Source organism: Amblyraja radiata, chromosome 28 (genome assembly GCF_010909765.2).
Source record: "Amblyraja radiata isolate CabotCenter1 chromosome 28, sAmbRad1.1.pri, whole genome shotgun sequence".
NCBI classification, from domain to species: Eukaryota; Metazoa; Chordata; class Chondrichthyes; order Rajiformes; family Rajidae; genus Amblyraja; species Amblyraja radiata.
Genome location: NC_045983.1, coordinates 25,380,122 through 25,397,159, shown reverse-complemented (window position 1 = coordinate 25,397,159; position 17,038 = coordinate 25,380,122). Strand labels below are relative to the sequence as shown.

The window sequence follows — 17,038 nt, the reverse complement described above, 5'->3', positions numbered from 1 at the left end:
GGAAATTGGTGTTAATGTTATACAAACTCTCTCAGGCTGTGCAGACATAATGGACCAATTTGGTCTTCTTCTGCATCGGAATTTCGATAATTCAGCACAAGAAGCTTGTTAAACAATCAATCCGTGTGTTTAATAGGGGCTTAGCAAATTGAAGGACAGAGAGAAGATATTTTTACTTCAGGAAATTATAAATTACTGGTACAATTGCAGTTTGAGGGCATGGGGCATGCCAGACCAACACATCCCATGCGTAAAGGAATGAGATACGAGAGAAGCTTAAGTAAACCTCAACCCCGAGAGCCTGTAAAGAACATTAGTTAAACTGACATCTCACTGAGGTGCATTAAAAAGTGCTTGAGGTAAATTCAGACCTAGTTTTCAAACTAATGAGAGAAATATAAGAGCACAAAATACAGATCAATATCAGTAAGGATCAATTTCGATCCTTAGATCAGGGCTTCCTGAACAATATTCCATTACGATTTCACTTCAATAGTTAAAATTTCACAAGACTCCAGAAATTAATGAACTGATATAAACCATCAATAAAATAGCATTATAACTGGTGCAACATAAATATCAATCTGATGATGATCAGATAGTGTAATAAACAATGGCCAGACTACAAAAATGAAATTCTAAATGCTCTTTGGATAGAATTACACCCATCAGAAGGAGGACCTCTGACGGTGCAGCACCTCCTCAGTATTCCACTACAGTTTGATTTATTCTTGTTTTGCTAAAATCTCTGCAGTGTGAACTGATAAACAGCAGTACGGGTCCAGTCACTGCGGGAATACTCAATAACATTAGATTAGCTTACTCCATGACTTGGAGGCATAAATGTTCTTGTCTGCCACATATTACAACTTGCACATACCCGAAGCCTGCATGTAAGTGGCTCCTAATCATTTGGCAGAAGTTGGAGGCATCCCAGGGATCCTTTCTTATTGGCTGGTGGACAAAAATGATGGAGAAACTCGGCGGGTGAGGCAGCATCTATGGAGCGAAGGAAATAGGCAACGTTTCGGTTCGAGACCTTTCTTCAAGAAGGGTCTCGACCCAAAACGTTGCCAATTTCCTTCGCTCCATAGATGCTGCCTCACCCGCTGAGTTTCTCCAGCATTTTTGTCTGCCTTCGATTTTCCAGCATCTTCTTTAAAATATTCTTATTGGCTTGTCTGCTTGACTCTCTGAGGGACTTTTACTGCTGAGCACACAGGCGCATAGATCTTTACCTCCTACTCACTTTCTTTCTCATTCAACTTGGACCTTCTCCCTAAACCAGCAGATCAGATAGGAGCCATCTTCGTGAACGGCTGCTAGCCAGCAGCCGTCCGTTTTAAATCCGTTTTTTTAATAGTTTTTAGTGAGTCCTGTTTTTTGTTTGTAGGGGATATGGTCTTTTTAATGTGGGGGGTAGGTGTAAACTTTATTTCTAGGTCCCTACCTGGTCGGTGTGGCAGCCTTTTCTCCGGGCTGCCCGTCGACCCGTCCTCGTGGCCTACCTGCGGGCTTGGAGCGCCGTTTCCTGGCGGGGACCGCCCAGCACCTCGGCCTCGGCCTCGGCGGCGGCACAGCATTGGAGCGCTGGAGCGGAGCGGAGTGGAGCGGGCGATGCCTTGCCTGGGTCGCCGCGCTGGACCGCCGAGAGCAACATCTCCGGGCTGCGGGTCTGCGGAGCGGAGAGGCGGCGTGCGGAGAGGCAGCAGTGCGGAGAGGCGGCGCCGACTTTTTCATCGGGAGCCTGGGAGCTCCAAACCGGCGCGGCCTTGTCGGCTTCGGCAGCTGCGGGATCCAACCAGGAAGCGGCCGTTCCAGGTGGCCCAGCCGCCGAAAGGACTCTCCCGACGCCGGGGCAAGACCACCCGGTGAGAACGGCCAGGGACATCGGGCCTCCGTAGAGGCAATTGCGGTGGCCTCAATAGGCCTGACTTTGGGGTGAACATGGGGTGGGGACTGGACATTGTGCCTTCCTCCATAGTGCAGTCCACTGTGGGGGGATGATTTTTTTTGTATAATTGTAGTCCTGTAGGTCTGTGTCCAAGATGGCTGCCGTGAAGAGAGAGTGGACGCTGGCGCGCTTTGGCTGCCGCTACTCTCTCTTCACACTGTGTTTTTGATTTTCTGTTTTTGGATTGAATTCTGTTTTTAATTTGTGTCTCTGTGATGTCTTTATTACTTGTTATATTCCGATTATATGTTATTCCGATTACTATGTAAGGTGTCCTTGAGATGTCTGAAAGGCGCCCATTAAATAAAATTTATTATTATTATTATTATTATTATCCCTTACCCCCAATTCTCCCTCATCCATCCCTCTCTCCCTCTTCATTCGCTCCAATTTCCCCACTCTCTGCTCCATAATTTTTCAATCTCTCCACCACATGCTTTTGCCACTAGATGGTTTGCATTACAGCAGGATTTAGAGATAAGTAATGTCACTCGCGGATGCTAGATGCCAGCAGGATGGACATATGCCTTTATTCCCGCCCCATGAGATCACTGTGGGCTTTTGAGGCAGTGAGAGTACAGCTGGGTGATCAGATTGGCGGAGTTGTGGGCATGGGGGTGGTGGTCCTGTCATTTTACAGCATAATTGCGGTGTCCAAGGCTAATGTTGTTTTACATGAACCCAGCAATGGGCATCGCAACGTTGTTGGCATTGTGAAGTATAATTTGGAAGTCCTGCTTTAGAAAAGCAAAATTACCTACTAGACAATAAAGTGGAAGTGAAATACTCAGCATCTTCTAAGTATAGTTGGTGCCTCAGTGAACAACTGAGGTACCAAAGTGGTTTAGGTACCAAAGTGACTTTGAATAATGCAGCAATCAGTGCTGACTGGCTAAATAGCTTTATTTCGGTTCCACCAAGATGCAGGACAGAACGCCACAGGAGATCCTTCTTCCGAGTGGCTATTAAACTTCACAACTCCTCCCCCTTCTGTCGTGGGCTAGACTGGGACTGACTCCCCTTCCCCCGCCCCCCCCCCTCCCAACCTTTGTACATCCCCCAAGCCTTTCCACTCGTCACTTTAATTTCATGTTTCATGTATTTTGTGTTTTTATGACTGTTGGCAGATCAATTTCCCTCCTGGGATAAATAAAGTTCTATCGTTTCATATTGTTCATTTTCTCCTATATTCCAATACCCTTTGGGTTCTTCAGTGTGCCGTTCATTGAATTAAAAAAAAAATTGCATTATTTCCACACACTATTTCTTTTCTGTTAACGATCCTCTTGAGTGGTTAAAAAGTTCACTCGACCCAGTTTTTCCTACTGAGTGCAATTACTTGGGATTGATGATCATTGTCAATGATTTGAGGACAGAAATTACGGTGGAAATGTAGGGCAGTATTTTGCGAGCACAGAACCGTGGCGATACTGCCATGCAGTTGTCACTAAACTGAGGACATGCTTGATTATCAAGGAGAAAATAGAATTCCCAGATGCTTTAGCCATTCCAATGCTGTCGCCATCAATGAAAGAGAGATTAACTGATCACTGCCTATTTTTCTATGTACTGCTTCCTCAGAACGCTAGATATCCAGCGTCGATCCTGACCTCGAGTGCTCTCTGTGTGGAGATTGTACATTCTCCCATTCCTCCGGGTGCTCCAGTTTCCTTCCACATCCCAAAGATGTGCGGGTTTGTTGGTTATGCGCCTCTATAAATTGCCCCTAATGTGTCGGGAGTAGGTGAGAAAGTGGGACAACGTCGAATGGCTAATTGATGATCAGCGTGGACCGAGTCGGATGCAGGGCCCGTTTCCAAGCTCCATCTCTAAACTAAACGCAGTTGCCTACAGTTGTAATCACATAGCATAAATAATCACAAAATGTTTTGGGGTAAATGTAATATAAATACAGGCTCAATCTTACTGTCAATGTAGAATGACTTAATGAATTAGACTCAACAGCATAGAATGACTTAATGAATTAGACTCAACAGCACTGAATGAGCCTCCACCTCACAAAGTCACATGTATGAAGATTAACAATGAACAATTGCCCATATCATTCATTGGCAGCAAGCACAATACCGACAATGGTACAATGCTCTTCAATCAGTTTACACATCCATCCATGCCACGACAAATGATGCAAGTCACCAAATCTGCCTTTGAGGTGACTCTCACCCTCAGTTATGATGAGAAGGGCAGATCTCTCATTCATGCTATGATAAACGGAAGCCAAATTATGTGCTGGTGCTGGTGGCCATGACGTGGCTTTGGAATCAAGGTGTTGCTGACCACAGGTAGATCTGAATCAGAGCGAGCCTTCACTTTCACAGTTTTGTAATGGGATTTGCGGATCAGAAAGAGCTTGGGGCACAACTCATAATGGTTTTCTGTCACAGGTTAAGGCCCAGCTGCTTTCGGATCCACATCAGCAACAAATTCAGGTCGAGTACAAAACACAAAGAATGCTACTATCTTAGTGTGGGAGCTCCGTTTCCGGCCCTTACTCAAAAAATGCTGCAGAAAGCGGACTCACTGATTTCAAGTTGGCGTTGGATTCGTCCTTTGCAACGCTCCCTGTAGTCGGTCTGTGTGGCATTGTACTCAGACATCACTTCCACAAATTTACGAGACAGTGTAGAATGCTGCAAACAAAAAGAAACAAGGTTGGAAGAAGAGTTTTGGATTGAAAACTAATTCTTGCTGCTGCAGCAAGTGCTATCTACTGCCCACCAGTCAAGGGATGCACTACGACTGATTCCACAACTGACTTTTACAACCTTTCCAACCCCATAGAAATTTTAATTTACCGCATTGCTTGTGCAATTTCCAATTTTGTAATCAACAATATAAATATAGCATTTCTCATCTTAAAAAGAATGGGCTGCTCAATTTCATTAAAAAAAATTATATTCGTAAATTAGGAATAAATTATTTTCATTCACATTTTTTATTTTCTCGAGGAGAACATGGAGGAGTTCTTAAACTGGACATTAACTTATCTTTTTAAATGTTGTTATCGTACCTCTTTCTGCAACTTACCTGGGTAGCATGTTCCTAAAATCCACTTGTAAAAAAGGTACCACCCAGGCTTTCTGTAAGCACGTTCACTCTCACCATAACTTATGCCCTCTTGTCTTAGGCTCCCTTTAAGATAGGATGAGATCATCCACCTTATCTGTGCCCCTTGTGGTTTTCTGCACCTCCATAAATTCATCCCTCAGCCTCCTTGACTCCAGGAAAATAAACCTAGTCTCATCAAATGAAACATAATTTGTCTTGTGCAGTACCAGTAGACCTATGGCTAATATTCGTAAATTAGGAATAAATTAAAATGGCTAATATGTCACGATTAATGAGTGTGAGTGATTGATGGTCAGCACGGACTCAGTGGGTCGAAGGGACGGTCTCCATGCTCTATCTATGACTCAGTTAGTGGTGGGTGTGTGGAACGTGCTGCCAGGGCTGGTGGTGGAGGCAGATACGATGGTGGCATTTAAGAGGCTTTTGGAGAAACATGTGTACGTGCATAGAATGGAGGGACATCGATCATGTGCAGGCAGAGCAGATTAATTTAACTTGACATCATGTTCGGCACGGATATTGTAGGCCAAAGAGCTTATTCCTGAACTGTATTGTAATATGTTCTATGCAAGAACTGATGCAATAATCTTTCATAAATCACCCATTATTCTTCTGGACTCCAAAGAATGTAGATCTAATATAGATCTAATTGCTTTAGATGCTTATGACAGGACAACCCTCTCATCTGAGGAAGTAACCTTGTGAATCTCTTTTTTGATTATCTCAAATTACAGTATACCCTATCTTAAATAAGGGAACCAAACCGTGCAGTTATATATATTAGATTATTATATATATATTTTATGCACTCCTGAAGTGACCCATGCAATTGATGAATAAGTCGACATAAAACATGACTGAAAAGTTGAGATAGGATACCACCAATAAGTTCAGGTATGGTTGTTATATCAACAACATCCATTGAGCATCTGGGGTCAATATATGCAATATCAGCACAATTAAGAAGATCGAAGAATTGAAACGGCAACAAAATGGTTCATTTAGTAAATTGGTAAATGTTGTTATGCCGATTTCATTCTTTCTTTCTTTTCAAGAGAGTAAAACAGTGTAGTATGTGCAAACAAATGTGACTTCACTGCATGACACATTCAATCACATGTGCATCATCGTACACATCGGAATGGTACCATTCGGCGCCGCCGTTTAGGCACCGCCGTTTCGCCTTTTCGGGGTGTTAGGGTTAGGGTTTTGGGGTGTTAGGGTTAGGGTTCTGATGAGTACAGATATTATAAACAGAGGCGCCGAAAAGTACCCGACCCATACACATGATGAAAGACTGAGAAGAACCTTGAATAAGCAATGCATATCTAATGGAGCTCTCCATGTGGCCTCCATATCACTGACTGTTCCTTAGGTTTCTTTGGAGTAGAAAAGGTACTCACAGAAGGTACTCAAAGGTATTCATTACAGTACACTCAAGGAAGCATATAGAATGTAAAGCATTCCATAAAAAACATGAGGAGGGGAACAGTACGATGCAACCACAGAGGCTTGTGGCCTTGTGGAGAAATTTGTGGTACTGGAACATAATCGGGTAACAGTTGTGCTACTGCCTTATTGCCCCAGTCTCCGGCTTTCAATTGTGGCCTCAGGTGTTGTTCATGCTATGTTTGCAGGTTCTATCCATGACTGTGGGTTTCTTCTGAGCATTCATTCAGTTTCCTTCCACACTCCAAATAAATGCTGGTAGATTGATTGGTGACAGTGAATTACACCATAGGGGTGGGTGTAAGGAAGGGGTTTGATGAGCATGTGTGAGACGATGGTGGTAGGGAAATAAAGACTGGGGAAATGGGACAACTGAAATCACTCCTCTGGAAGCCAGCGTGTACCCAATGGGCATGAATGTCTCCTTATGTGTAATAACACATGTAAGAAAGAATAGAACGATCAAAAATACTGGAAGCCAAGTGTGAATAGGCCATAAATAAGCACAGCAGAAGTAATCGATGAACTAATGTGCGGCAGAAAGAGAATCCTGCTGATCAGAGCTTGTGTAGGTCTACAACCGGGAATTAATAGTGTACCAAGAAGGAACAGCAGAACAACAGGAATCTGGCTTTGAAGAGACAAGGTTTTGACCTCCACTGGAATAAAAATATGAGACAATTAGGAAGTACAATGGTGGGTTAGGACCTCACCAGAAGCAAAAGGATTGAAGACTGTGTGAAGGAGCCAGGTATTGAATTTACATATTATATAAGAGCACTATACACATATGGCACAGTGGCACAGCGGGTAGAGCTGCTGCCTCACAGTGCCAGAGACCCGGGTTCGTTCCTGACCTCGGGTGCTGTCTGCGTGGACTTTGCATGTTCTCCCTGCGACCTTGTGGGGTTTCAATCAGGTGGTTCGATCCACCACATCCCAAAGACGTGTAGGGTTTGTAGGTTAATTGGCCTCTGTAAATTGCCTCTAATGTGTAGGGAGTAGACTAGAAAGTGATATAACATAGAACCAGCGTGAACGGGTGATCGATGGTTAGCATGGACTCGGTGGGCCGAAGGGCTTGTTTCCATGCTGTATCTCTAAACTACACTAAACTACTCAGGAGAACCAATGTTCTTTCCAAGTTTACTTTCATTCTCTGACCAGGAACAATATTTGGTGTCACCCAGCTTCACATTGGTTTGACCCTACGCACATCAGGATGCCTTCATTTCATTTGAAAGGAAGAAATTCAGATGAGTACATAAGGAGTCAGAATGAATTAATTTAACAATTAAATTGTATAACTTAAATAGGACTCCCTGGATAGGGAGTTCACTATTTTGATAGGGATGCAATGGTACAGTTTTGATGGGGGGTCAACATCGGGTCAATGTCATAATTCTTATCAAGCTAATTAAAATAGGACGATTAAATATTACTTGCAGACCCACAACATTCTGGTAAATTTATCTATAGGAGAATTGATTGAGTCTCAACAAAACTGGTCTTACCTGACCTACATCTCCACTGGCCCACTTAAAATAAAACTACCTGGAACAGCTGTAGAATTCTGAATTCATACCACCCAAAAACATGCCCTTTATTTTTCCGCAGCCTCCTGATTGTTGAAATTCCTCTTTATTAGCAGACGGGCTTAATGAAGTTCAATTAAGCCTGATGAAGGATCTCGACCCGAAACATCACCTATTTCTTTTCTCGAGAGATGCTGCCTGACCTCTCTGAGTAACACCAACATTTTGTGTCTGACAATTATGTTAAACTCCTCAGTGAAAGTCAGATTAAGAGGAAAGACGGGGCCTGTACTCACAGTCCATTCGAATCGGACAAAATCACATTGAAATGTTACATTTCACATGGTGAGTGATACTAAAGACGTGGTGAGGATGTTTCCCCGTTTGGTCTCTTGTGGTCGATCCCAGCGAGAGAGGGAGTGGAGGTGAGGGTGGGTGTTGGACACTTATGACTTGCTTAAAAAATAATTTATTTTCAGAGGATTGGGAATCTGTGGAATTCTGTACATCATTAGTTTGCACTCCTCACGTCTCAAGATTATAAATCTGTACATCTTCAAAGGACTTTGGTATAGGTTAAGAACAGGTTACAAAGGATGAAATTCATGGATTTTTGGAGTCGGACGCAATTAAATGTTAAGGATATCATGCAGGAAAGAGACTAAAAACGAGATCAACCATGGTGTCACCAAACAATGGATGTGGGCGAACAGACTACTCCTGCTTTTATTTCTTATACTCCTGAATTTTAGAAACTCCAGCCTCGGTTATCAAAGGTTTAAGCTATGGGGTGAAATGGCCTCAACTAGTATATTGTCCCAATGCTTTATAAAGAGGTAATCATCGTTCTACACACGCATCTACTTATTTCCTCCAAATATTTTGCGCTCGATACCCGAACTGATCTTTTAGGTATATTATCTTCAATGGTAAATCTTATTCTTCAGGATCCTAATGCAAGCTAAGTTTCCCCACTTTTAATGGTTCGTGTGCAACAGATACTTTGGCAGGATGGACACCAATATCAGTTAGTGGAAAGTTATTTTGGTGTCAAAGGCCTCCTTGTCATTGTTCTTTCATCTCCCAATTCAACACAAATACCTCAAATGTGGAACAGAAAATAACTAGCCAAGCTTTCAAACTCTGGGCTTAATTACAGCCATTTGGAAAATTAGTATTTGGAAATGCACACAGCAGAGGTTTTAATTGCACTAATTGTTCTTTAATAACCTTGTGATTGAGGCTCTCCCTTGGGTAAATCTCACTGAGGAGACAGTGTACTGTGGAGGAGATTATTAACAAGACATTACCTGTGCTTTTGGCTCACAGCATTTATTGATGATGGATGTGCATGATTATGCTTCAATGGAGAATTCATTCCAATATCTGACAATTCAACCTAAAACTGATGAAAGTGAAGTGGTTAAGATAGAATCATGTTCGGTGTGTACACCAATGGCTTTTAGTATAAACTGAAGGGGCATTGGCAATCCCAGTGATCATTCCCCAATGCATTCATTGATAGCTAATTGAAGCAATGAAATGGCTTCATGAAATGCCTTCAGGCCTAGGTGAGGTACTATGCATAGGTCTGTGGAGTATAAGTGACATTGAGGGAGAAGCTGGAACAGGGGAAGCTCACAAAACCTTCAGAACAACAGGCAGGATGCAGGTGAGACCAACCCAATGGAATAGGGGAGCATTTCAAGTAGCAACACTGTGGAGGGTAGGCATTTCAAGTAGCACCAGTGCACTCCATTCTTATGCTGCACCAGGTTGGAGATTTGGATATAGTAAGAAGAGGCTACCGATATAAGTAAAGCGTAGAATTTTGCATATGGATGAGAGGATAAGGGGCAGGAGGCTGCCCACTGTCCTGCAAAGGTTAGGACATCCAAATAGAAAGAGACTCGTGGCTGTGAACCAGTGAATTGGACATTGATAGAGCTGGGTAAATGGAGCACATCAGAAGGAAATGTTTAAGGGTCTTAAACCAAAAGCAGGACCACAAGAGGAGAGTGTAAAAGTTGAGAAGAAGTTGAAACAAAGAGATCTGCAAGAAATAAGAACCAGGATAAAAACTGTGGAAGGTTCCCGAACAAATGTTTGTGTGGCCATTAAAACTGGTGTGGATGTAGACGAAACAGTTGCTGAGCCTGAGCTGCATTTGGCAGCTGACGGAGTTTGTAATTATAAAGCTATTTATCTCCATCTGCCCATAACTTTAGTATCATCAATGATCACAATGAAACTGTCTCGATAGAATTTAAGAGTGAGTCATCCAAGAAATCATTGAGATGGAATGCCATATAATCCAGAACATTACTGATAATATTTCATTATAAATATGAATTCATATGTGTGGCCTGACACTAAAAAAAACCCCAATTATTAACTGAGAATTAATATGTCAAGAATATTGCTGTCCAGGGGCAACCATTTTGTCAGATATATTTCCGTCATTCTGGTTCTGGGTGTTGGGGGAGGCAGATTGGAGATGACTGAAAATTGTTTTAATTTTTCAAAACACAGTATTGACAAGTTCAAAGTCATAATCTTTAATCCTTGAAGAATGCAAAATAAAAATACTTGCTTCCATTTCTACTGTGAATAAAGTCTACCTTTATCCTTCTGTTTCAACTTTGTATTTTGCAGGAATTAAAATGTACAGCGTTGGAGGGTCTTTGTACAACATGATTGTCGTAGGCGTGAGAAGTAAAACTGGCCATCTCAGCATCAATAGCAGTATCTTGGTTTGGTGAGAACCAGGCATGGTTATTTCCAAAATGTTGTTGTCTTCACTTTTGGCTTTTGTCTGCTTCAGAGCAACTATGTAGTCAACTTGATGCAAAATAGGATCAGCAATGACCCGGCCCACTTTTAAAGGAATCGATTCCTTTGCTTGAGCAGTTTACAACCCAGTGGTATGAATATTGATTACTCGAATTTCAAGTGACCCCCGCATCCCTTCTCTCGCTGTCCTTCCCCCACCCTTGTCATCTACACTCTTCATATCGTTATCATCTCATGGACCATTGTGGCCTCCTCGGCCATTGGTGCCAGCTCTGGTTTATTTTGTATCTTTTCATACCTCTAGTTTCTCTCTCCCCTGGCTGTCAGTAGACCCGAAACGTCACCTATTCCTTTTCCCCAGAGATGCTGCCTGACCCGCTGAGTTACTCCAGCATTTTGTGTCTATCTTTGCTTTAAACCGAAGATAGACACAAAATACTGGAGTAACTCAGCGGGACAAGCTGCATCTCTGGAGAGAAGGAAGTGGTGACGTTTCGGGTCTAGGCCCTTCTTCAGACTGAAAGGGAAAATCCAACACTGAGAATATACTGGTTAGAAACAAAGATAGATGATAAAAGTTCACAGGGATATGTAAAAAATAGATTGGGATTGGTTTATTTTCACTTGTACAGAGATATAGTGAAAAACATTGCTTGCATGCTATCCAGGCAAATCACTTCATATGAGTACATCAGGTAGTGCAAAAGAGAAAATAATCAGAGTACAGTATAGTTTTACAGCTGCACATAAAATGCAAGTACAGGAGCAGCACAATATCGCAATGGTAGAGTTGTTGCCTTTCTGCTCCAGAGACCTGGGTTTGATTCTCACTACCAGTGCTGTCTGTACAGAGTTTGTACGTTCTCCCTGCGGCCATGTGGTTTTCTCCTGGTGCCCCGATTTCCTCCCACATTCCAAAGCAGGTTTGTAGGTTAATTCTGTAAATTGGCCCTAATATGTAGGATGTGAAAGTGGAATGACATCGAACTAGTGTATGAGTGATCATTTTGTCGGCACAGACTTGGTGAGCTGAAGGGCCTGTTTCCACTCTGAATCTCTAAACTAAATTAAACTGAGGTAAAATAAAAAATAGCCGCAAGGGCCACAACGAGGTAGGTTGCAAGATGGGAAATTCATTCCTAGCATTTGAGAGGTCCATTCAAAAATCTAGTAACCTCAGGGAAGAAGTTGTTTTTTAATCTGGTGCATCTGCCCAATGGGAGAGGGGAGAAGAGAGAATGAATGGGATATGAGTGGTCTTTAATTATGGTGGCTGTTTTTATGAAGCAACGTGATGCACAGATGGAGTTAATAGTAGGGAGGGTTGCAGGCAAAGTGGTTTGTGTGATGACTGGGCTGTGTTCACAACTCTGCAATTTCTTGCAGTCCTGGGCAGAACAGATGCCATACCAAGTCGTGATGCATCTTGGAAAATATGCTTTCTGTGGTGCAACTGTAGAAGTTGGTAAGTGTCATTGGAGACATGCTGGGTGTCCTTAGGCTTCTGAGGAAAAAGAGGTATTGGTGCTTTCTTGGTGTCAATTTAGGAAATAATACTGGCAAGAGACATTGCAGTGGGAAATAATGAAATGGCAGAGAAATTAAACAAACATATTGTGTTTGTCTTTGTGGAAGCAGACACAGAATATCTCCTGGAAATAATGGAGAACTACATTGAATGAGAATAGCATCAGTTCAATTAATGGGACCAAACACATTGGATCTAAGTCTGAAGAAGGGTTTCGGCCCGAAACGTCACCTATTTCCTTCGCTCCATAGATGCTGCTGCACCCGCTGAGTTTCTCCAGCAATTTTGTGTACATTGGATCTAATGGCTGATATCATACTGAAGGGGTTGGACAGGCTAGATGCAGGAAGATTCTTCCTGATGTTGGGGAAGTCCAGAACAAGGGGTCACAGTTTAAGGATAAGGGGGAAATCTTTTAGGACCGAGATGAGAAAAACATTATTCACACAGAGAGAGGTGAATCTCTGGAATTCTCTGCCACATAATGTAGTTGAGGCCAGTTCATTGGCTATATTTAAGAGGGAGTTAGATGTGGCCCTTGTGGCTAAAGGGATCAGGGGATATGGAGAGAAGGCAGGTACAGGATACTGAGTTGGATGATCAGCCATGATCATATTGAATGGCGGTGCAGGCTCGAAGGGCCGAATGGCCTACTCCTGCACCTATTTTCTATGTTTCTATGATTTGAAAGATGTGGCCATGGAGAAAGTGGATGGCATTCTACAAATTATCGAGCAGATCTCACAGACTGGAAGGTAGTAAATCTATCCCCATCATTTATAAGAGGGAAGAGAAAAGAAGGAATCATAGACCAATTAGCTTAACTTCAATAGTTGAGAAAATATGTTACTTATGGAAATGGTAATATGGCACTGATTAAATATAAAAGGGTTAACTGAATCAACATGAACTCATGAAAGGGAAATTGCATTTAACAAATCTGCTGGCATTTTCTGCAGTTGTAATGAGCAAAATGCATAAAGGTAAATGAGTGGGTGTGGTGTATATGGACACGGTCTTTCATGAGGTGTCACATAAGAAGTGATGAAATAATATTGGAGTAGACTAATATTGGTTCGAATTCAGGATTGGTTAATAATCAGAAAGAAGAAAGAATAAATAGGTTATGTTTAGTTTGGGAGACTGTGAGTAGGTCAGTGTTTCATGGATTAGTCCTGGGGCTCCAGCTGTTCCTAATCGCTGATTTGGAAGAGATGACCAAGTGTAAAATCTCTGTGTTTGCTGATGCTGCAAAACTGGATGGCAGTTTGTGTTGTAAAAAGATAGAGCAGAGAGTTTTGAGGAGTGGAGAAGGGTAACTGAATGAATTAGGAGATGGCTGATGGGATACAATGTGTGTACAAAAACAGATCTATGTTATGCATGATGAGAGACAGAAAGATGAGCCACACAGGTGACGTGTCAGGACAAAAGGATCTGAAGAAGGGTCTCAACCTGAAATGCCGTGTGTCCATTTCCTCCACAGATGTTACCTGATTTGCTGAGTTCCTCTAGCACTTTGATTTTACACAGATTTGCAGCATCTGCAGTCCCTTGGTTCTCCAGAGACAGTAACATGGTGGGTTCAGAGAAAGGTGGGAGTGCACAAATCATTCAGAGTTAATGTGATGTTACAGCAAGGAATTAGCAAGGCAAATTATATATTATCCTTTACTGCAGAGGATTTAGATACAGGACTAAAGATGTCATGCTACAATTATAAAGAGACCTGGTCGGACTGCTTCTGGAATAATGTGTATAAATCTGGTCCACCTCCCCAAGACAGAATATATTGCAGTAGAAATGATGTAACGCTTACCTGAAACAATAAGATAAAGCTTACCTGCAACATTAGCAGAATCAACGATCACATTAATACTTAAAAAAGATAAAAATATAGAAGAACCAGGATCATATAGAGCTATTGCTTTGTTAAATACGGATCAAAAAATAATAGCGAAAACACTAGCCAGAAGACTAAGCAGGTATGTTAGTAGATTAATAAATGAGGATCAAACAGGATTTATACCTAAGAGACATTCATTCAATAATTTGAGACGCTTGCTTAACATAATGCACTCACATAAATCTCATGACCAAGAGTTATCTATCATCTCACTGGACGCAGAAAAAGCGTTTGATCAAGTAGAATGGGATTATATGATTAAAGTATTGCAAAAATTCCAATTGGGAGAGAACTTCATCGCATGGATAAAACTATTATATAACAAACCTACGGCTAGAATACTAACTAATAATATACTATCCTCGAAATTTGAACTATCAAGGGGCAATAGACAAGGATGTTCACTATCACCGCTGTTATTTGTTCTGGTAATTGAACCCCTTGCTGAAAAAATAAGAACACACCCGGATATTTATGGTTATAATACAAAATATTCAAATAACAAAATATCCTTATATGCCGATGATGTACTATTGTACATCACAAAACCACAAATTAGTATACCAAACATATTAAATTTAATTGAGGACTTTGGATCCTTCTCAGGATCGAAAGATAGAATAAATTGGAACAAAAGTGAAATTATGTCGATAAAACCAAAAGACTCAACACACCTCCGGAAATTCCCCTTTAAAATAGCCACAGAAAAATTCAAATATTTGGGAATTGAAATTACTAGAAACTACCATGATATGTTTAAAGCCAATTATAATCCCTTACTTAAGAAACTAAATAATTTGATTAAATTCTGGAAAACACTTCCGATGTCCCTAATAGGCAGAATAAACACTATAAAAATGATCTTTTTACCACAAATCCTATACCTATTACAATCAATACCTATATACAGGTATCTCCCAAAAATGTTTTTCAAAAAATTGGACTCAGACATTACAAATTTTATATGGGATTATAAATCCCATAGAATACAAAGAGCACACCTTAATAAACGAAAAGAGTTGGGGGGTCTAGCGCTCCCTCATTTTATGTATTATAATTGGGCAGTAAATATTAAAAATATGATTCACCTGCTGGACAATTCTGCCCAGCAGGTGGACTGGATTGTAATGGAAAGAGAGGACTGCTCTCCGTGTAATATAGGAGCGACTCTCCTCTCACCAATACATCTGAATAACAAAAATTATAATAGAAATCCAATTATACATAGCCCAATTAGAACATGGAAACAAATAAAACAGAATCTAAAATTAAGAAACTTATCTCTTTTAATACCAATAGTTAATAATCCATCGTTTAAACAATCAATTATAGACAAATCATTTATACAATGGGAAAGAATGGGAATCAAAACGCTCGAAGATCTGTATGAATTGGGAAAATTACTATCATTTCAACAACTACAACTGAAATATAATTTGAAAAATAATCAATATTTTAAATATCTTCAAATTCGTGATTATCTGAAAAAATATACAAAAGACTATCATAATATGCCTACCGACTTACTGGATGAAGCAATGAAGACAAAGGCGGAATCAGTTAATCTAATATCGTACCTATATAACATCATCTTAAACATAGAAATACCCACAACTGATGGAATTAGAAGAGACTGGGAACAAGAATTAGCTATAAAAATTTCAAAAGAGAGCTGGGATAATCACTTACTACAGGCGCATAAATGTTCGATCAACGTACGACATACTCTCATCCAATTCAAAACATTACATAGACTATATTATTCAAAAACTAAAATAAATAAACTCTTCCCTAATGTCTCACCCATCTGTGATAAATGTCTGTGTCAAGAAGCTACCATAGAGCATTCTTTTGTTTTTTGTACAAAAATCCAAAAATTCTGGTATGAAATATTTGATATCTTTACAAAATTAATCAAAATAAAACTGGTACCAAAACCAGAATGGATCATTTTTGGAATATCGGAAGGTAACCCTGAACTAAACGTGTTTCAGAAGAATTTACTCAATTACGGGCTAATAATGGGAAAAAAGCTCATACTTAAATTCTGGAAAAATGCGCCCACACCAACAATAAAAATGTGGATATCAAATATGTTTGAAACACTACATCTGGAAGAGATGAGATTCCTCTTAGCAGGCAAAGCAGACCAATTCCAAAAGACGTGGTCTACGTTTCTGGAACTATTACAAGCATGAGGTGCAATAGTAATTTAAAAAATAAACAAATAAATAAATGGTGCCAGGATCTGGCAACGGGGGGTAAAACAACAAAAACAGATTTGGTTGGTAGTCCCCTTTCTGCGGAGTTTAATGTTATAATAGAGCGATTGTTTCTCCTTTCTTTTTCCTTCTTTTCTAGGGTCTACTTTCTTTCTTTACTTCCTTCTCTAACTTCTTTTCTAAGGGGCTTTCTTTTCTCAACACTCTCTTGCACCTTCACGACTCTTGCGCACTTTCCTTACTTCCTTTACTTCTATCTTTTTCTTAAAGCTCAAAAAATGAAGCGGAACAAAAAAATGTATTAAGACATATGTGTTGTGTATTATTGTAACTTACCGTACTTCTAATTAAAAAAAGAAAAAAAAAGAAAAAAGAAATGATGTAACAAAGGTTCACCCACTTTATTCCAGGGATGGGGTTCTGTCTAATGCGAAGAGATTGAGCAATCAGGGCTTTCGCTGTCATTAATTTAGGAGAATGAGATGTCATCTCATTGATACATTCTTTCAGGGTTTAATGTGGTAGATACAGGAATTATATGGGTGGATTGCGTTGAACCAG

The 17,038-nt window shown here is 40.7% G+C and overlaps 1 protein-coding gene across 3 annotated transcripts in view; it reads right to left on the bottom strand.

The window, feature by feature from the left end:
• Nucleotides 1-17,038, bottom strand: part of LOC116989013 (syntaxin-1A) — a 199,711-nt gene that overhangs the window by 46,894 nt on the left and 135,779 nt on the right. For all 3 annotated transcript variants that reach the window (XM_033046126.1, XM_033046128.1, XM_033046127.1), the window contains exon 6: nucleotides 4,497-4,605. In XM_033046126.1, the coding sequence (XP_032902017.1) occupies nucleotides 4,497-4,605 (109 nt within the window). The remainder of the gene's footprint in view (nucleotides 1-4,496; nucleotides 4,606-17,038) is intronic.